This window comes from Rhinoraja longicauda, chromosome 18 (genome assembly GCF_053455715.1).
Source record: "Rhinoraja longicauda isolate Sanriku21f chromosome 18, sRhiLon1.1, whole genome shotgun sequence".
Classification (NCBI taxonomy): domain Eukaryota; kingdom Metazoa; phylum Chordata; class Chondrichthyes; order Rajiformes; family Arhynchobatidae; genus Rhinoraja; species Rhinoraja longicauda.
Genome location: NC_135970.1, coordinates 985,830 through 1,007,319, shown reverse-complemented (window position 1 = coordinate 1,007,319; position 21,490 = coordinate 985,830). Strand labels below are relative to the sequence as shown.

The 21,490-nt window shown below is 44.6% G+C and overlaps 1 protein-coding gene across 5 annotated transcripts in view; it reads left to right on the top strand.

Moving 5' to 3' along the window:
* The first annotated feature begins 8,016 nt into the window (after positions 1-8,016).
* The window catches only part of nucb2a (nucleobindin 2a), a 34,868-nt gene continuing 21,394 nt past the window's right edge, over positions 8,017-21,490 (top strand). For 3 of the 5 annotated variants that reach the window (XM_078414950.1, XM_078414949.1, XM_078414948.1), the window contains exons 1-3: positions 8,364-8,465; positions 11,756-11,893; positions 20,475-20,582. In XM_078414950.1, the coding sequence (XP_078271076.1) occupies positions 8,418-8,465; positions 11,756-11,893; positions 20,475-20,582 (294 nt within the window). In that variant the 5' untranslated portion in view covers positions 8,364-8,417. Of the gene's footprint in view, positions 8,206-8,363; positions 8,466-11,755; positions 11,894-20,474; positions 20,583-21,490 lie in introns of those variants that run through there. The other 2 variants (XM_078414952.1, XM_078414951.1) reach the window with 1 other exon arrangement.

The window sequence follows — 21,490 nt, the reverse complement described above, 5'->3', positions numbered from 1 at the left end:
TGCAGGCTCGAAGGGCCGAATGGCCTACTCCTGTACCTATTGTCTATTGTCAATTGTCTATTATCTCTGGAGAACATGGATAGGCGACGTTTCACAGAGTGCTGGAGTAACTCAGCGGGTCAGGCAGCATCTGTGGAGAACATGGATAGGTGACCTTTCGGGTCGGGGCTCTTCTTCACACTGATATCAGAGAGAGGAGGAGAACTTATTCAACATAGGTGTACCTTGAGGAGATATTGTAGTGGAGCAGTCAAAATGTAACACCTACGAACTGCAGATGCTCGTTTCCCAAAGAAAGACACAAAAGTGCTGGAGTAACTCAGCGGGTTAGGCAGCATCCCTGGCGAACATGGATAGGTGACGTTTTAGGTTAGGACCTTCTTCAGACTCTGCTCAATTCTGGCCTCAAGAGAAGGCCTCAACAAATCTGGTGCACATGTCAGCATTCTGGAAATTAATTTAATTCTCGGATTAAATTGGAAGATGAACCATCAATCTAACTTTCTGAACTATCATGAATCCTGTACAAAATGTTAAAGTTCCATGTTTCAGTGATTTGAATTTCAATGCTGGGAGTGTTACGGGAAAATTATTCAGTTGAATGATTCAATCTGAAGAAGGGTCTCGACCCGAAACATCACCCATTCCTTCTCTCCAGAGTTACTCTAGCATTTTGTTTCTATCTTAAAGTCTGCGCCAGTAGTTGAAACACAGAACAGCAGATGCAAAATGACACACAGTACTGGAGTAACTCAACGGGTCAGGCAGCATCTCTAGAGAACATGGATAGGTAACATTTGGGGTTGAGTCCCTTCTTCGGTTTGTCACCTTTCCATGTTCTCCAGAGATGCTGCCTGACCCGCTGAGTTTCTCCAGTACTCTGGGAAACATCACCTATCCATGCTCTCCAGAGTTGAGTTAATCCAGCACTTCGTGTGATTTTGGGAGATCCAGCAAGTCGTGCGGTGTTTGAAGTTGGCTCATAGTCTCTTGCAGTCAAATCCCTGAAGCTGATAAAAGGCAGCACCATGACTGAAGACTGTAACATAAATAGATAGCTCTTTCATCTACTCTAGATAACCAGAAGACATTAGAAGCAAAGCTAATGTATGTCATTTTGAAAAGTGTGGCAATCAAATTGCATGCAGTGGATCCCTAAAAGCAGCAATGTGCTGACGAACAGATAATCAGTTGAAGAGGTACCGACTGAGCAAGAAGCATTGGCCATGGCTCCTTGTCCTTCTTCAGCTTGAGGTCTCATTCTAATGATGATATCTTCAGAGTCAAAAGGCAAGACTGTTTCATTGTCAAATGCAGCAAAAACAGAACAATGAAATTCTTCTTATGCAGAAGCATAACAAAGAATTTCACTGGACAGAGGAACGATACAATAAGGTATCATTGATAACAGGTCGATAGACACAGCACCCATTGATAACACAGGAAACCAAAGAAAAGTTCAATAACTTTAAAAAACCCAATATATATGCAAAAAAAGCCCGTGCAACCAAGACAGTTCATCGTTCATAGTTTAGTTGGCGTTTGTAGTGTTCAAGAGACTGATGATTGTTGGGAAGAAGCTGTTCCTGAACCTGGACATTACAGTTTTCAGGCTCCTGTACCTTCTTCCCGGTGGCAGGAGTGAAATGAGAGTGTGGGTGGTGAGGGTCTCTGATGATGTTGGCTGCCTTTTTGAGGCAATGCCTCCTGTAGATCCCTTCGATGGTGGGGAGGTCAGTACCCATGATGGAGCGGGCAGTGTGTGGTGGGGAGAGGGGTCAGTGCCCGTGATGGAGCGGGCAGTGTGTGGTGGGGAGGGCAGTACCCGTGATGGAGTGGGCAGTGTGTGGTGGGGAGAGGGGTCAGTACAAGTGATGGAGCGGGCAGTGTGTGGTGGGGAGGGCAGTACCCGTGATGGAGTGGGCAGTGTGTGGTGGGGAGAGGGGTCAGTACCCGTGATGGAGTGGGCAGTGTGTGGTGGGGAGAGGGGTCAGTACAAGTGATGGAGTGGGCAGTGTGTGGTGGGGAGAGGGGTCAGTACAAGTGATGGACCGGGCAGTGTCCGCCATTTTTTGTCATCTCCTTCATTCCTGCACATTCGAGTTCTCAGACCAAACTTATATTTGTGATCCAGAGGTGAATGAGCCAAAACTGATGCATTAAGTGATTTCCCTTTTAAATGTTTGCAGTGAAAATAGTCACTGTAAAGGTTGACAATTAACAGTATGGACAACTCTCTGTGGTCAGAAATGTTTCCTAAAAATGCCTACTTTTCTGCATGAATAACTTTCAATCATTGCATTATAGTTTTGGTTAAGTTTATTGTCACATGCGCTGAGGTACAGTGAAAAGCTTTTTGTTGCATGCTAACCAGTCAGTGGAAAGACTCTTCATGATTACAATCAATCTGTCCACAGTGTATAGATACATGACAAGGGAATAACATTTAGTACTAGATAAAGTCCGATTATAGATAGTTGGAGGGTCTCCAATGAGATGGATATTTGCTCAGGACCGCACTCTCGTTGATGATTGGATGGTTCAATTGCTTGATAACAGCTGGGAAGAAACTGTCCCTGAATCTGGAGATGTGCGTTTACACACTGTACCTCTTGCCTAATGGGAGAGGGGAGGATATGGAGTGACTCGGGGGGGGGGGGGCTTGCCCTTGATTATGCTGCTGGCCTTGTTGAAGCAGCGTGACATGTAAATGGAGTCGAAGGATGGAAGGTTGGTTTGCCTGATTTGCCTGGGCTGCTTCCACAACTGTCTTCAATTTCTTGGGATCTTGGATTCATTCCATGCACCTGTCTTCGTCAGCGAGCCGACAGTGGAGAGTCTGCAGCTTCAAGTCCCTGTGCATACATGCCTTTGATTATTGGTCTTGGGCCCAGTCATTACAAAACAAAGCTCACCAATGCCTCCAGCTTTACAGACTTTGTTCAGGGACTTTAGAGAGATACAGTGTGGAAACAGGCCCTTCAGACCATCGAGTCTGCACTGACCAGCGATCACCCTGTACACCAGTACTATTTATTCCACACATCACGGACAATTTGCAACTTACAGAAGCCAATTAACCTGCAAATGCACGTCCTTGTTTTGTGGAAGTAAACCAGAACACCCCGAGAAATCCCAGGTGGACATAGGGAGAATGGACAAACTCCGTACAGACATTACATCAATCTGACCTGGTTGGCGTTGCCCATATTCTTCAATCAAATTACTTTCATAAAATGATTTGGGAGAGTTCACGTGAGGTCCAGCAGGATACACAGATCAAAATGCACTTGAGTTTGAGTTTGAGTATAGTTTATTGTCAAGTGTACCGAGATACAGTGAAAAGCTTTTGTTTCGTGCTAACCAGTCAGCAGAAAGACAAAACATGATTACAATCGAGCAATCCACAGTGTACAACACATGATAAAGGGAATAAAGTGAATAATGTTTAGTGCAAGATAAAGTCCACTAAAGTCCATTAAAAGATAGTTTGAGGGCCTCCATTGAGGTGGATGATAAGTCAGGACTGTTCTCCAGTTGGTGATAGGATGGTTCAGTTGCCTGATAACAGCTGGGACAGAAACTGTCCCTGAATCTGGAGGTGTGCATTTACACACTTCTGTACCTTTTACCTGATGGGAGAGGGGAGAAGAGGGAGTGAGACATCCTTGATTATGGCTCATCTTGATACGATATGATACGATAGAACTTTATTTATCCCAGGAAGGAAATTGGTCTGCCAACAATCATAAAAACACAACAAGATAGTTGAACCATGAAATTAAAGTGATAAGTGGAAAGGGTTAGGGATGTGCAAAGATTGGGGAGAGGGGAGCCAGTCTACCCCACGACAGTGAAAAAGGTTCTCCTGTGGCGTTCTGTGCTGCATCTTGGTGGAACCAGTCTGTTGTTGAAGGTGCTCCTCAGGTTGACCAGCGTGTCATGGAGGGGGTGAGGTGTATCGTCCAGGATGCTCTGCAGTTTGAGGAGCATCCTCCCCTCTAAGACCACCTCCCATGAATCCAATTCCGCCCTTAAGATGGAGCCAGCCTTCCTGATGAATATGTTAATCCTGATTCAGCTAAGGTTGAACTTTGAGGGATGTATGTGTACCACAGCGGGAGCTGTATGATTTGGTTTGATGATGATCACTCCTGCTGATCATTGGAACATTCATTAGTACACCACGGGGTGGCATCGAGTGCATTGAGTCGCCATCACCTCTTAATGATCACCTCAGCCATGATCACAATGAATGGCGGTGCTGGCTTGAAGGGCCGAACAGCCTCCTCCTGCACCTATTTTTTATGTTCCTATGTTTAATAAGAACAAAGCAGATCGTACTTTCCACCTGCCCTTTCCCCACAATCCTGCAATACTTCTTCCAACGTCTTAATCCAACAAGCTATTAAGCCTAGAATTAATAGAGAACTGCAACTGCAGACTCCAAAAGGACATGAGGTACTGGAGGACCTCAGTGGAGCAGCTAGCATCACCATGTTCTCCAGTGCTGTTGCCTGACCTGCTGAGTTACTCCAGCACTCTGCGTCCTACTAAGTCTGCCTTCACTGTTGTTAAGGCGGTACATTCCAAATGCTAATCCCTCAATTTAATCAACAGCATCTTCTCATGTTGTGTCACGTTCTTGCACCAATCACCTGAAATCCATGTCCTCAAGGTATGAAAACAACTTTTTGCTCTTACTCTGTCTTAACCCTTTGTGTTTTCCACCACATCAGACATCATCTTAGTTTGAAGATAGGCACAAAATGCTGGAGTAATTTAGCGGGTCAGGCAACATCTCTGGAGAGAAGGAATGGGTGACGTTTCTCGCCGAGACCCTTGTTCAGACTAGTCAGGGGTGATGGAAACGAGAGATATAGATAGTGATGTGGAGACACATAGAACAAATGAATGAGTGAGACTGGATTAAAACGTGGTCGTAGAGTGGTGGAGCAGGAGGAATCACAGAGGGGGAGCAGTGAAAGAGGTTGCTGCAGAACTCTCGTCAGTGAGAGGAGGAGAACTTCTTCAAAGTAGACATACCTTGAGGAGATGGTGGAGCAGATGAAATGTGTAGCAAGGCTTGTTCTGCTCTAATGAGTATTAAACTGGTTAAACCAAGTGTGCTAACTGCTTTTTGCTCTCATTTCTCAATTAATTAATTTTAAACCTTTACTATCAGTCTGAAGAAAGGTCTTTAGTTTAGTTTAGTTTAGAGATACAGCGCAGACACAGGCCCTATCGGCCCACCGGGTCCGCGCCGACCAGCGATCCCCATACATTAACACTATCCTACACCCACTCGGGACAATTTTTACATTTACCAAGAAAATTAACCTACAAACATGTACGTCTTTGGAGTGTGGGAGGAAACCGAAGATCTCGGAGAAAACCCACGCAGGTCACGGGGAGAACATACAAACTCCGTACAGACAGCACCCATAGTCGGGATCGAACCCAGGTCTCTGGCGCTGTATTCACTGAAAGGCAGCAACTCTACCGCTGCGCCACTGAAACGTCAGCTATCCAGAGATGCTGCCTGATCTACTGAGTTACAACAGTACTTTGTGTCTATTTTTGTAAACAGGCATCTGCAGTTCCTTGTTAATTTCAAACCTTCTGTTGTTAAGTTTGCCAATCAATATTGGTGTTACAATTCCTAATGCAGAATCCTTCCAATGCCTACCTTTCTTGTACAGTAGCATTCTCGTTTGTTTGCAACTAGAAGGGGTTTACCAGAATTGTGCCTGGATTAGGTGGTGTTAGAGGCCTGGCAGACTTGGATTGTTTTCTCTGGAACATCGGAGGTTGAGGGGTCCTGATCGATGTATATAAAATTATGAGAGGCATCGATAAGGTACACAATCAGAGCATTTTTCCCCAACGTGGAAATATCAAATACTAGGCATTGCTATAAGGTGAGATGGGCAACGTTTAAAGGATCTGTGCTGGGTAAACTTTTCACACAGAGACCAATATAATCAAAGCCATGCCCCACCCTGGTCATTCCTTTTACACCCTGCTTCCATCTGGCAGAAGGTTCAGAAGCTTGAAAGCACACACCACCAGACTCAGGAACAGCTTCCTCCCCTCTGTTATCAGGCTTCTGAACAGCCCTTCCATAAGCTGGAGTACAGTCTGATTCACCTCTACCCCATTGCGGACATTGGACTTTGTCTCTGGAACTGATGTACTACAATGCTGAGAACTATATTCCACACTCTGTATCTTCACCTTTGCTCCACCTATTGTACTTGAGTTTGACTTGATTTTATTTATGTACAGTATATTTGACCTGTTTAGAAAACATGCAAAACAAAGGTTCTCACTGTACCTCCATACACGTGACAATAATAAACCTAAACCTAAGGGTGGTGATGCCTGGAACGCACTGCCAAGGTTGATGATGAAGGCAGATACTAAAGAGTATAGTGAATAGTTACATGGATACACAGGGAATGGAAGGATATGGATTATGTATAGGCAGCTAAGAGTTGGTCACGCTGAAAACTGTGACCTTCAAATTCAGGAGCAGCTTCTTCCCAACAATCTTCAAGTTATTGACACTATGAACTCTGAATATACTCCAAATTACCTTGATTGGACTCTGGACTTGGGGGGGGGGGCATTGTTTTTGCACGATTTTGTTTGTTTCAATGGTACTTTATTATCACATGTACCGAGGTACAGTGAAATTCATTTTGTATACAGTTCAGGACAACCAGCACTGGGTGCCTCGGTCTGTCTGTCCTTTCTTCCGTTTAAAATTTTTTAAAGTATGTGTTAAAAGTATGTTTTAGTGTTCCTTGGTTTGTTTTATGTGGGGCGCGAGGGGTGGGGAGGGAGTTTGGGGAAAGTTTTTTCAATCTCCTACCTCGACAGAGATGCGACTTTTCTCTGTATCATATCTCCATCCCCACTGCGGCCTAACATCGTGGAGTGGTGCGGCCTTTCCTGGAGACCAGCCCGGCGCTTCTTGCCACTGGCACGGCGTGGACTTTAACACTGTGGAGCTTGTGATCCTTTGTTGGGGATCGACTGTGGAGAGCTCCAACCGCGGGGCCTGTGGACTTTAACATCGTGAAGCCCGTGGTCTCTAGTAAGAAGAGGCCGTATCGGGAGCTCCATGCCGTGGAGTGTTTCAACAGTCCCGACGCGGGGAGTTTCGATCATCCCGACGCGAGGACAGTTGGCAGCGGTGACTGTGGACGGTTCAACAGCCCCGACCGCGGGTGAACAAAGAGGAAGACGATTGAACTTTATTACCTTCCATCACAGTGAGGAATGTGGAATCCGCTGTGGTGGATGTTTATGTTAAATTTTACTTTATGTGGCTGTGTGTCTTGTTGCTTTTTACTTGGTATGGCTCTATGGTAACTCAAATTTCACTGTACCTTAATTGGTACATGGGACAAAAAACTGATCTTGAAATCTAAGCTCTCAGGTACAGTACAAGTGTATAGCAATAGTGCACTGAGACAGTTTGTTTTATATATTTAACTTCCTTTAGTTGTGCACTATGATGTCTACAGTCTACTAAGTTTACATATATTGTGCTGCTGCAAGTGAGAATTTCATTGCTCCGTTTTGGGACATACATAAAACACACTTGACATGATGTACAGCACAGACATTGTGGGCCGAAGGGCCTGTTGCTGTGCATGTTGTGCATTGTGGGCCGAAGGGCCTGTTGCTGTGCATGTTGCTGTGTATGTTGCTGTGTATGTTGCTGTGTATGTTGCTGTGCATGTTGTGCATGGCCCTGGTGGTTTGTTGACATTGTTGGCTGGGTCCTTCATTGCTCTCCAGCAGCTGAGACCCTGAGCCAGTGGACGTCACATCCCCTTGTTGCTCAGAGCGCCACGTACCTGTGTCCGCTCAACCAACCCTGCTGCCGGTCCTCTGACCGACAGGCGGGGGGACCTATGGGGATTCGGAGCCGGGGCAGGGGGCGGGACATGGGGCAGCGGCCGGCCAATGGCGGGGGAGGCGGCAGGGTTAGGTTGCGCGGTGCGACAGGCAGCACTGGCTTTATGGATGTGCTGGGACTTGGTGCCTGTGTGTAGGGTCTGTGTGCAAACACTGTGTCTGACTGACTGACTGTGTGTGTGTCCACACTCGGGTGATCTAACTCCAACACTCCCCACAGCGACTTTGCAACCCGAAGCCCCGTCTGCAAGCAAAATGCACCCAGACACCAGGGTAAGAAGTGAAGCTTGCACCATTACTCATTGTATGACATTTGTTTATGCTGCAAACATTCTTTGGATTAGCTGCCATGTTTTAAACTTGGCCATGAAACCTGCTGCAGGTATCAGGAGACACACTCTGTCGTTGCATTCTGCTGCCAAGTCTTTTGATCAGATCCTGGAACATACAAGCATGTCAATAGCTCTGTTTGTTTCACTCAGGCGATGTTGCAAAATACTTATACAATGATGTTTCCCAGCTCCTTTCTAAAGGTCGGTTAGCTGATTTGCACATATGTAACCGTATTAAAAGCTGATTAATAATGGTAACTATAAAATTGCACAGACAGAATAAATCACAACTCTGTTGTTAATTATTCTGTAATGTACTAGAAGAGGTTGAGCAGAATGATGTCTGTAATGTACTGAGTTGTGAGTCAGTACATTTTGCGGTGACAATAAAGGCAACAATAAAGTCGTTCAGAATAGAAAACAGTTTTGTTGTTAATCTGTAACGCTATTATTGTGAGTTAGTACATTTTGTCGTGTTTTAATACAGTGGCAATAAAGGCATTGAACTTGTACAGGATAGAAAACAGATTTTTTTGTTGTTAGTCTGTAACACTATTATTGTGAGTTAGTACATTTTGTAGTGCCAATAAAGGCAATAATAAAGTTGTACAAAATAGAAAACAGTTATTAATTATTCTTTAACGTTATTTTAATATTATTAGTTTGTAGCTCTAAAAAGGCACTATGTAGTTCCCTCAGTGTGTAGGGAGTGGATGAGACAGTGGGATAACATAAAACTAGTATGAAGAGGTGACCCTAATGAGGGGGTCAGCATGGATTCTGTGGGCAGAAGGGCCTGTTTCCATATTGTATATCTAAATCAAATAAAGTTGCACTCAAAATAGCTGTTAATTATTCTCTAATAATATTATTGTTGGTTTGCACGTTTTGTAATGCTATAATATAGTAACAATAATGGCAACAGAAAAATATATACAGAATAGATAAGTGTAGGAAAGAACTGCAGATGGTGGTTTAAATCGAAGGTAGACACAAAATGCTGGTGTAACTCAGCGGGACAGGCAGCATCTCAGGAGAGAAGGAATGGGTGATGTTTTGGGTTGAGACCCTTCTTCAGACTGAACAGTCTGAAACGTCACCCATTCCTTCTCTCCTGAGATGCTGCCTGACCCATTGAGTTACTCCAGCATTTTGTGTCTACAGAATAGATAAGTTTTATTGTTATCTATTCTGTAATACAATTATCATGAGTTAGTACATCTTGTTGTCCTGTGATTCACAGTTTACCTTTTTGACGTGAAGCATTTAATTCATTTTGTAGAACACTTGTATACTCTGCAGAAAGCTCCACAAAGATTTAGAATTTGCAAATTTTAAAGAAACCTGGTCTTAATGTTCAGATAATATCGAGATGGTATGATTACAGAGAGGAAGAGTTGTTGCTGAACAAGAATATCAGTAACTTGGTTTTGATGCTGCCTGCCAGCGATGGAACAACTAAAAAGCAAAGTTTGTGTTCCCGGAGTGGTGTTCAGAACAACAAGTCAAGTCAATTTTATTTGTATAGCACATTTAAAAACAACCCACATTGACCAAAGTGCTGTACATCAGTGCAGGTACTAAAAAAGAACATACAATGGCACACAAACCTAACAGCACATACAGCGCCCCCTCAGAGAGCCTCAAACGCTAGGGAGTAGAAATAGGCTTTGAGCCCGGACTTAAAGGAGTCAATGGAGGAGGCAGTTCTGATGGGGAGAGGGATGCTGTTCCACAGTCTAGGTGCTGCAACCGTAAAAACATAGGAAACCTTCTTTTCTGAAGAAGGGTCCTGGCTGGAAATGTCACCTATCCATGTTCTCCAGAAATGCTGCCTAGTCTGCTGAGTTATTCCAGCACTTTGTCCTTTTGTGTATTAACCAGCATCTGTGGTTCCTTGTCTCTACTGAGGAAAGCTCACATTAAAGTAGACGAAATGATGGTTTGTCATTACATGTTCCCTTGCCTGAAACATAGAAACTAGGTACTGGAGTAGGCCATTCGACCCGTAGAGCTTGCACTGCCTTCAATATGATCATGGCTGATCGTCCAAAATTAGCACCTCATTCCTGCTTTCTCCCCACATCCCTTGATTCCGTTAGCCCGAAGAGTGAAATCTAACTCTCTCTTGAATACATCCAGTGAATTGGCCTCCACTACCTTCTGTGGCAGAGAATTTCACAGGTTCACAACTCTCTGCGTTAAAAATATTTTCCTCATCATAAAGCTGGTAACAATGTAGATGGAAGCAATGTTAAATCAAAAGAGAGTTCTTTAATACACACACATTGCAAGCAAATGCATGTTGAAGATTTGTCGGAATGGCTCACTTCAAATGGATAATTTTAAATTTGATTTTGTTCAGATAGTATTACATGATGCAGCATGTTATTGGGAAATGCGAATTCATAGACATCATTGGTAAATTCTGGGATGCAACGGAGGGTCTTGGAGATGTTGGATGGCACAAAATTGCCATTAGTTTGCCAGCAATATTTAATCAATGATGCTGTTAAATAATGGATCAGTGGTGGATTGGTAGCACATTTTATAAACCGACAGGCGGTATTTTCTTTCACTCTGGGTTTTGTTGCGTTACGAGGTTTGATTCAGCTCGTTTGTGAAGTAAAAAAATGAATACATCGACTTGTTTATTCTATGGAAAATGGATAAAGAAGAGTGGATATGTTTGTCAGTTTTTGCCCTGGCATCACACCAGGTGCTGGAGTCATTTTATGCTTAACAGTATGTTCTAGACACTTGTAGAAACAAGGAACTGGAGATGCTGGTTTATACTGAGGATAAACACAAAGTGCCCGAGTAACTCGGCAGGTCAGGCACCATCTCTGGAGAAAAAGGATGGGTGATGTTTCAGGTTGGAACTTGAATTGCAGTGAGTCTGAAGAAGGTACCTGACCCGAAATGTCACCCATCCTTTTTCTCCGGAGATGCTGCCTGACCTGCTGGGGTCCTGTAGCACCTGTGTGCTTCTGTTCAAGCTTCTGGCATCTGCTGTTCCTTGTATCTCTGCTCTGCCTGGGTGTGTCTGCCTTCTAGGCTCCACTGGGGAAGATGATGTGGCATTTTACTACTGGCGGTCAACTACAACACATCATCCTGGAGTTTGTCATCTGCTCAATACTATTGCTGAATGGCTGTGGCTAATTTGTAGCTCATCACTAAATCTGATGCAAACTAATGTACTGTGAGATCATGAGTGGTTTGGCTATTACCTGTTAATTATCATTGTTGTATCTCTGTATTAGAACTGTACAATGCTTGCTTTTTTACACAAACATAAGCACTGTTGTAGAGAGCCTGATGATTTATGATTAATATTGTAATTATATCAATATAAGATAATATTGCCATTATATTAGTAATTAATACATTACATTAATACATAATTACATTATGTATATTGTATTAATATAATATGCAAGCACTTGCTTATCAGTATTCTTTTTTATATATTCCTTTCTACGGCGTAGATGTGTTGGAAGTGGTTGTCTGTGCCTGACTGTTTTCTACTACTCTGCTTCATTGTTGTTGCTGAAAGTGTACCGATTGATAAAATCAAAGTGAACAAAGTTGTGGAGCCAGAAGTTGCGGCATCACCTGAAACTCCGGTAAGCATTTGATGTATCCTGCAGAGGGATGTGGGCCAAACACGGGCAGGTGGGATGTGTGCAGATGGGGCATCTTGATCAGCATGGATGAGTTGGGCCAAAGGGCCTGTTTCATTGATTCTATGTGATTCTCTTTCAAATCAAGCAACAGCCATCATGATTTATATTGTCAAAGGATTGCTCGTCATTTAAAGTTTTCATTTCAGCCGGGCATCTGTGATGGTAGGCAAATATCACATTTAAAAATGACCGGAGGAGGTTGTTGATGCAAGTGCTATAACAACATTTAAAGGACTTGCTAGAGTAACTCAGTGGCAGCATCTCTGGAGAAGGTGGATAGGGTTCGGACATTTCTGGTTGAGTCACCCCTTTTGATTCCCACTGATGAGTCTGAAGAAGGGTCCCGACCTGAAACGTCACCTAGCCATGTTCTATAGAGATGCTGCCTGGCCCACTGAGTTACTCCAGCACTCTGTGAAACGTCACCTAGCCATGTTCTATAGAGATGCTGCCTGGCCCACTGAGTTACTCCAGCACTCTGTGAAACGTCACCTAGCCATGTTCTATAGAGATGCTGCCTGGCCCACTGAGTTACTCCAGAACTCTGTGAAACATCACCTAGCCATGTTCTATAGGGATGCTGCCTGGCCCACTGAGTTACTCTAGCGCTTTGTTTTTTGTTTTGTAAACCAGCATTTGCAGTTCCTTGCTCAATATTTCAAAGACATTCAGTCTGGCACATGGATAGGAAAGGTTTAGAGAGTTATGGGCCCAACGCAGGCAGGTGGGACTAGCTTAAATGGGGCATCATGATAAGCGTGGCCAATGGTCCAATGGACCTGCTTCCATGTTGTCTGAGTCTATGACTCCACACCATTTGGGATGATGATTTTGGGAATGATCTGTGATATTAAACACCACTATCTTAACACTGAGTTGTGAAGTATAGGGCCTTGGCCTATGAGAGATTAGCTCACATTTATTGCATGCTTTTATGCCATTCCAAAAGGCATAATGCAAATGTTCCAAATTGAGGGCAGCACAGTGGTCGAGTTGCTGCCTTACAGCACCAGAGATCTGGGTTCAATCCTGACTACAGGTGCTGTCTGAGATATCAGGATTGGATGTCTACCACAAAAGGGTGGCATGGTGGCGCAGCGGTAGAGTTGCTACTTCACAGCGCCAGAGATCCGGGTTCGTTCTGGCGAACATGTTTCCTGCATCTAGCGTGTCCAAACCCTTAATTATTTTATATATTTCTATAAGATCCCCTCTCACCCTAAATTCCTGTGAATACAAGCCCAGTTGCTCCATTCTTTCATCATATGACAGTCCCGCCATCCTGGGGATTAACCTCGTGAACCTATACTGCACTCCCTCAATAGCAAGGATGTCCTCCTTCAAATTAGGAGAACAAAACTGCACACAATACTCTAGGTGTGGTCTCATAGGGCCCTGTACAACTGCAGAAGGACCTCTTTGCTCCTCTACTCAACTCTTGTTATGAAGGCCAACATGCCATTAGCTTTCTTCACTGCCTATTGTACCTGCTTGCTAACTTTCAAGAGAGAGTTACATATAGCTCTTAGGGCAAATGGAATCAAGGGATATGGGGGGGAAAGCAGGAATGTGGTGGTGCTGGCTCGAAGGGCAGACTCCTACTCCTGCACCTATTTTGTATGTTTCTATGTATCCTGTTTGTAAATATTCCCCTTCTCCCCAATCCCACTCTTTTGTGGGGCATTCTCCAAGTCTGAAGAAGGGTCTTGACCCGAAACATCACCCATTCCTTCTCTCCAGAGATGCTGCCTGTCCTGCTGAGTTACTCCAGCTTTTTGTGTCTATTCTCTAGGCCGTGAGCTTGCTAAGGTGAGAACCAACTTCTGCCAGGGAATGTTGCCAAAGTCAGGATAAAAATGTGTGTTTCTGCACCAGAGAAACTGGCATGACAAGTGAATACTGGAAGTCATTGAACTGCCAGTGAATAAGTTTATTAAATAACCAAAAAAAGTAATACATTTCCTTGTTTGGCAGTGTGAATAGTATGAGTAATGGAACAATTGCAAAGGCCTTCACTGGCATTGTTTTTTCTAATTTCATTGTCCTTTGAAAGACGTCAGTTGTGTCTAGAGGTACTAGGTTTGGGCGGCACATTGGTGCAGCGGGTAGAGCCGCTGCCTCACAACACTAGAGAACCAGGTTTGATCCTGACCTCTGGTGCTGTCTGTGTGGAGTTTACACATTCTCTCCCTGTTTCATCAAGTTTTACTCTGGGTGCTCCAGTTTCCGCTCACATGCCTACCAGCTGTGATCAGTTTGGAGACCACTGTTGGATTTCTTAAGTTAACTGTGCGTTTGCTGCTGCTGTTGTTGTTGCTGATACTTCATGGAGACCTGGAGGGGTGGCTCAGTAGTCAAGTTGCTGCCATGCTCCAAAAACGTGCAGGTTTGTAGGCTAATTGGCTTTGTAAAATTGTAATTTGTCCCGAGTGTATGTCGGATAGTGTTAGTGTGTAGGGATCACTGGTTGTCATGGACACGTTGGCTGAAGTGCCTGTTTCTGTGCTGTATCTCTAAATGAAACAAAATTAAACCTGCACTGAATCTTTAAATTTCCTAAGGTAGACACAAAATGCTAGAATAACTCAGCAGGTCAGACAGCATCTGCAGAGATGTGTGGTGTAAACCAACATCTGCAGTTCCTTGCGACACTTCTATACATTTCCTGACCTCTGCTGTGATGTGTGTACGTCCACTGCGTTAGTTGATTTCATCTGAACTAACCTGACTGTATGTGTGGGGAAGAATGGCAGATGCTGGTTTAAAGTGAAGATAGACACAAAAAGCTGGAGTAACTCAGCGGGTCAGGCAGCAACTCTGGGGGAGAAGGTTTTGGGTCGAGACCCTTCTTCAGACTGACCTTCAGACTTCAGTCTGAAGAAGGTTCTTGAACCGAAATGTCACCTATTCCTTTTCTGTGGAGATGCTGCCTGACCTGACTGGAGTTTGACTGTGAATTCCCTCTACGTTTGCCAGCCTGCCAGAATGCTGTCCCTGTTGCAGTAAGTGTGATGATTAACAAGAACACTAACGGTGGGTGCATTGAGAATTTTCCACAATAAAACATTTGTTTCAATTAAAAATGGTCTTAAATCAGATCAAGTGTTTCTGGAAGGGGCTAATTTTGCAGCCAGTTACTTATCTAGGTGATTTATGTTTATTATTATTGACAGGTGTGTTTGCATTCAGTGAAAATCTTTGTTTTGGTGTCCATCCAGGCAAATCATACCATACATGAACGCGTTCATACATCAAGGTTGTACAAAAGAGAGAGAACACAATTTAGTGCAGGTCCACCACTGATTTTCCTGCACCCTTGGTTCCAGACCCATTGTGTCAGACTAACAGCGGTCCCAAAACAATGATACGATGCTCCTCTGACCCACTCATTTTACCCCTCCGCTGTCTCTAAAGCACCATGGACTCATAAGTTCTTGGAGCATAATTAAGCCTTTTGGCTTATGAAGTCTACTCCACCATTCAATCATGGCTGATCTATCTCTCCTGCCCATTGCCCATTCTCCTGCCTTCTCCCCATAACCCTTGGCACTTGTACTAATCAAGAATCTGTCAATTTCTGCCTTCAATGACCTGTCCTCCACAGCCCTCTGTGACAATGAATTCCACAGATGAGCCTCCTTCTGACTAAAGAAACTCCTCATCTCCTTTTTTTAAATTCTGAGGCTGTGCCCTCTGGTCCTAGTCTCTCCCATAAGTGGAAGCATCCCCGCTACATCCACGTTATGGGCTACGAGAAACAGATAAAAACAAATATTAAAAGTAAACCAAAGTGACACCACCACTGCCACTTGGACTTTGCTTAGTCGCCGTAGCTGGGGTTAAATGGCGACAAAACCAGGGAGCTCAACCAATAACTGCAGCTATTTTAGATGAGAGATACAGTGTGGAAACTGGCCCTTCGGCCCACCGAGTCTGCACCGAACATTAACGCTCTCCAACACACACTGGGGACAGTTTACTATTTTACCGGCCGCTTAACCTACAAACCTGTACATCTTTGGAGTTTGGGAGGAAAACTAAGCTCCCACAGAAAACCCACGGGGAGAACGTAGAAACTCCGTGCAGCCAGCACCCGTAGTGAGGATGGAACCCGGGCCTCTGGTGCCTTGAGGCAGCAACTCTACCGCTGTACCACCACCGTGCAGTAACAAATAACCCTCTTGGGACAGAAGGACACATCCTGCCAGAGCACGCACCACATGCAGTGGACAGAGGGACACATCCTGCCAGAGCACGCACCACATGCAGTGGACAGAGGGACACGTCCTGCCAGAGCACGCACCACATGTAGTGGCCTTCCTGAGGATGTGGGAATAGTAGATGGGATTGGTGGGGAGTGAGATCTGTGTGATGGACTGGGCTCCATCCACGACTGGGCTCCATCCACAACTGTGCAATTTTCTGTGGCCTTGGGCAGAGCTGTTGCCATACCAAGCTGTGATGAATCCCCATAGGATGCTTTCTCTCATGGGGTGCATTCGTCAGAGTTAGCTGGAGATATTGAGGACGTGGCTAATGACCCCACCTTTTGAGGAAGTAGACGTTTCACATTGGTGCCAGTGTTGTAATGAGGAAGTGTTGAAGTAGAATGATAGGGTTTGAGATAAGAAGCAACTGGTATTTCCATTTACGCAAGACCAACGGATTCTCTGTGGTTGTGATGTATCGAACAACCTTCATCTTGAATTACAATCATGTAATTTTGTTCTGATGTTAGATAAACTTGGGCAGCTTACAACCCAACAGTTTGAATATTGATTTCTCGAATTTCAAGTGACCCTTGCATTCTCCCTCTCTCCATCCCTCCCCACCCTACTCATCCTGCTAGTTTCACTGTTCGTATCCCTTCGCTATTACCTCCTCCACAGCCCACAATGGACCATTGTGGGCATTTTGGCCACTGAGTGCCGGCTCTGATTTGTTCTGTCCCTTTTCATATCTCTAGTTTTCCTCTCCCCTGACTCTGTGTGAAGAAGGGTCTCGACCCGAAACGTTACCTATTCCTTTTGTCTAGATATGCTGCCTAACCTGTTGAGTTACTCCAGCATTATTTATCTCTCTTCTATGTAAAGCAGCATCTGCAGTTCTTTTCTACACATTAGATAATAATTGTTTTATTCCCTGGAGCTAAACGCAGTTTGGTTTGGGTTAGAGATACCGCATGGACATTTTCAAACTATCTTCTATTGTCAGGGTGGGTGGGAAGGAAATAAATAGGATACCAACAAGAGTGAGAGATAGACAAGTCAAGTCAAGTCAAGTCAAATTTATTTGTCACATACACATACTCGATGTGCAGTGAAATGAAAGTGGCAATGCCTGCGGGTTGTGCACAAAAATAATTACAGTTACAGCATATAAATAAAGTTAATAAGTTACTAAACATAGCACAAAAAGTGTCGACAAAAATTTAGTCTCTGGGGTTATCAAAGTTGACAGTCCTGATGGCCTGTGGGAAGAAGCTCCGTCTCATCCTCTCCGTTTTCACAGCGTGACAGCGGAGGCGTTTGCCTGACCGTAGCATCTGGAACAGTCCGTTACTGGGGTGGCAGGGGTCCCTCATGATCTTGCTTGCTCTGGATCTGCACCTCCTGATGTATAGGTCCTGCAGGGGGACGAGTGTAGTTCCCATGGTGCGTTCTGCCGAACGCACTACTCTCTGCAGGGCCATCCTGTCCTGGGCAGAGCTGTTCCCAAACCAGACTGTAATGTTGCCGGACAGGATGCTCTCTACAGCCCCAGAGTAGAAGCAATGAAGGATCCTCAGCGACACTCTGAATTTCCTCAGTTGTCTAAGGTGGTAAAGGCGCTGCTTAGCCTTACCCACCAGTGCGGCAATGTGCGTTGCCCATGTCAGATCCTCTGCGATGCGGACTCCCAAGTATTTGAAACTGCTCACCCTATCCACAATAGACCCATTTATCTCCAGTGGCGTGTCCGTCCTTGGATGTTTAGCCCTTGATTGATTTCCTGATGTGAGATTCCACTCCAGTGTTTTGGGTGCCAGGTTGACATGGGACTGCTGAACAACCTGCTCCCAAAATAATTTAATGCAAAATTTATCAAAAGGCATCATCCCCATTTCTGTGTGACAATCACAGCAGGACACGTATCTGTAAGTGCAGTGCAAATCTCCAGAGAGTCATGGAAACACCAGGAATGGGCATCACTGCTCACATGGGGGCAGCTGGTGAAAGCTGCTGCTGCTGCTGCCTCCCGCACCAGGCACCCAGGTTTGATTCTGACTATGGGTGCTGTCTCCCTGGAGTTTGCACGTTTGCCTTGGGTGTATTTTACATAGAACAGTGCAGCACAGGACAGGCCCTTCAGCCCACAATGTCTGTGCTAAACCTGATGCCAAGTTAAATTAATCTCTGACTGCACATGATCCTTTTTGCTCCATTCCCTGCAGATCCATTTTAAATGCTGACATTAAAACTGTTTCCATGGGTTGTTGCCATCTCTGGTATCACTGCAAGAATCTGGCTCTTTTAGACTGTAATGTAAAGTCAAGCTATGAACTATGTATCAGTTTTACATTGGACAGATTGTGTAAATGTGTGATTATGAGGAAGGACATCCTTGCTATTGAGGCAGTGCAGCGTAGGTTCATGAGGTTAATCCCTGGGATGGTGGGAATATCATATGAGGAAAGATTGGAAAGACTGGGCTTGTATTCACAGAAATTTAGAAGGATGAGTTCTTATAGAATCTTATAGAAGGTTCTTATAGAAACGTGTAAAATTATAAAAGGACTAGACAAGCTAGATACAGGAAAAATGTTCCCAATGTTGGGAGAGTTCAGAATCAGGGGCCACAGTCTTAAGAATGAAGGGGAGGCCATTTAAAACTGAGATGAGAAAAAAAAAAATCATCCAGAGAGTTGTGAATTTGTGGAATTCTCTGCCAGTGAAGGCAGTGGAGGCCAATTCACTGGATAAATTTAAAAGAGAGTTAGATAGAGCTCTAGGGGCTAGCAGAATCAATGGATATGGGGAGAAGGCAGGCATGGGTTACTGATTGTGGATGATCAGCCGTGATCACAATGAATGGCTCAAAGGGCCAAATGACCTCCTCCTGCACCTATTTTCTATGTTTCTTTTATATTGGGAAACTTTATTCAGTTTATTTATAATTCTGTATCTTGGCAAAAAATGTTATGTTCAATATCTATTCAATTAAGAATTAAATTTATTTTCTTGAACTCTGCAGAACAGGGGTCAAACTCCTGCAGTAAATCTGTCAATGCCACGTATAACAATCGTTAATGGCTTTCCCTTAGCACAGTACATGTTTGCAAAGGAAGCTGTATGCTGATATTTATCTAATTTGCTGTCCTGCGATCCTATTGACAACAAACGTTATGATCCATCCAATTTTTAACCATGTGTGTAAACTGTGAACTTATTTGGAATGTCATTGCATTTTCATCTTTATCACCATTATTGTATTCTGCTGCACCTTTACTTTGGAAGGCTTTGTGAAAAGATCTCCAACTGATTTATATGTTGGGTCACCAATACACCCACCTGATGTTCTATTTCCCATTATTTTGGAGGATCATGAGACATCAGGCTTCAAAGGAAACCCTCCATGTTCAATCTTTGACGGAATGGATCATAGAAAGGCTTTAATTCCCGGGATGACGGAACTAACGTATGATGAAAGAATGGGTCGACTGGGCACTGTATTCACTGGAATTTAGAAGGATGAGAGGGGATCTTCTAGAAACATATAAAATTCTTAAAGGATTGGACAGACTAGATGCAGGAAAAATATTCCCCATGTTGGGGGAGTCCAGAACCAGGGGTTACAGTTTAAGAATAAGGGACAGGCCATTTAGGACTGAGATGAAGAAAAATGTATTCATCCAGAGAGTTGTGAATCTGTGGAATTCTCTGCCACAGAAGGCAGTGGAGGCCAATTCACTGGATGTTTTCAAGAGAGAGTTAGATTTAGCTCTTCGGGCTAAAGGAATCAAGGGGTATGGGGAAAATGCAGGAATGGGGTACTGATTTTAGATGATCAGCGATGATCATATTGAATGACGGTGCTGGCTTGTAGGGCCGAATGGCCGCCTCCTGCACCTATTTTTCTATGTAATTGGAGTCGAATTGAAAAATACAGCATGGAATCGGGCTGTTCGATCCGCCAAGTCCACTCTGACCATTGCTCACCCATTCACACTAGTTATAGAGTCATACCACCTGGAAACAGGCCCTGCTGCCCAACTTGAAACAGTTCTATGTTATCCTACTTGCTCATCCACTCCCCACATGCTGGGGGCCATTTAGAGGCCAATTAACCTGCATACCTGCACGTCTTTGGGATGTGGGGGGGGGGGGAAGGAAGCCGGAGCACCATGCAGTTACAGGGAGGGCAAACTCCACACAGACAGCACCCCAGGTCAGGATCAGACTGGGGTGTGGCGTGGTGAGGCAGCTGCTCGACCGCTGTGCCACCGGGCTCCTCTTCTGTGACACATTTTAATTTCTTGCAGGACACGGGGCTGTACTATGATCGATACCTCCGCGAAGTCATTGATGTTTTAGAAACTGACAAACACTTCCGTGAGAAGCTGCAGACAGCCGATATAGAAGAAATTAAGGTATGTTATCTTAAGAATTGTTCTACTCTGTTGTGCCATTGTTATCCATTCCGCCTTCGACTTTGTTGGTTCAGGATCCACCCTTGGGTAGTTTCTCAGCCTCTTCCTATTTCCCTTGAAAACACATAGATCCCACACCTTCACCAGAGACTTTCTGCTGAACATCACCAGTTGCTTTGTCTCAAGCTCTCAACCATGTTTCACTGCCCACAAGGCTCATCCCCAGCTAAATATTGAGAATAAACCCCCCAAATTTGTTATCTCTGCCCCCCACTGCAGAAACTGAGCTGCAAGCCCTTGTGTTCTAGTTGCCCCACACTGCCCCTTTGACCTTCTGGTCAATTTGCAATTCTCCAATAACTATTTTCTGCCAGGATGGTAATATCAAAGACCAGAGAGCATAGCTTTCAGGTGAGAGGGGTAAAGTTCAAAGGAGATGGAATGAGCAGGGTTTCTTTTACAGAGGGTGGTGGGTGCCTGGAATGCGCTGCCAGAGGTGGTGGAGGCTGATCTGATAGTGGCCTTTTAGAGAGGCACATGGCTATCCAGGGAATGAAGGAATGTGGATAAGGTGCATGTAGAGGAGATTAGTTTAAGGTTTAGTTTAGAGATGCAGAGTGGAAATCGTCCCTTTGACTCGCTGAGTCCGTGCCGACCAGCGATCACCCAAACGCTAGTTCTATCCTACACGCTACGGAGAATTTACAGATTTGTGATGTGGGAGAAAACCGGAGCAACCGGAGAAAACCCACGCAGTCGGTCACGGGGAGAACATGCAAACTCCACACACAGACAGCACCCGAGGTCAGGATCGAACCTGGGTCTCTGGCGCTGTGAGGCAGCAGCTCTACCTGTTGCACCACTGAAGTAATTCAGCTTGTAATGTTCTGTAGTGAGAGGTGGCAGAG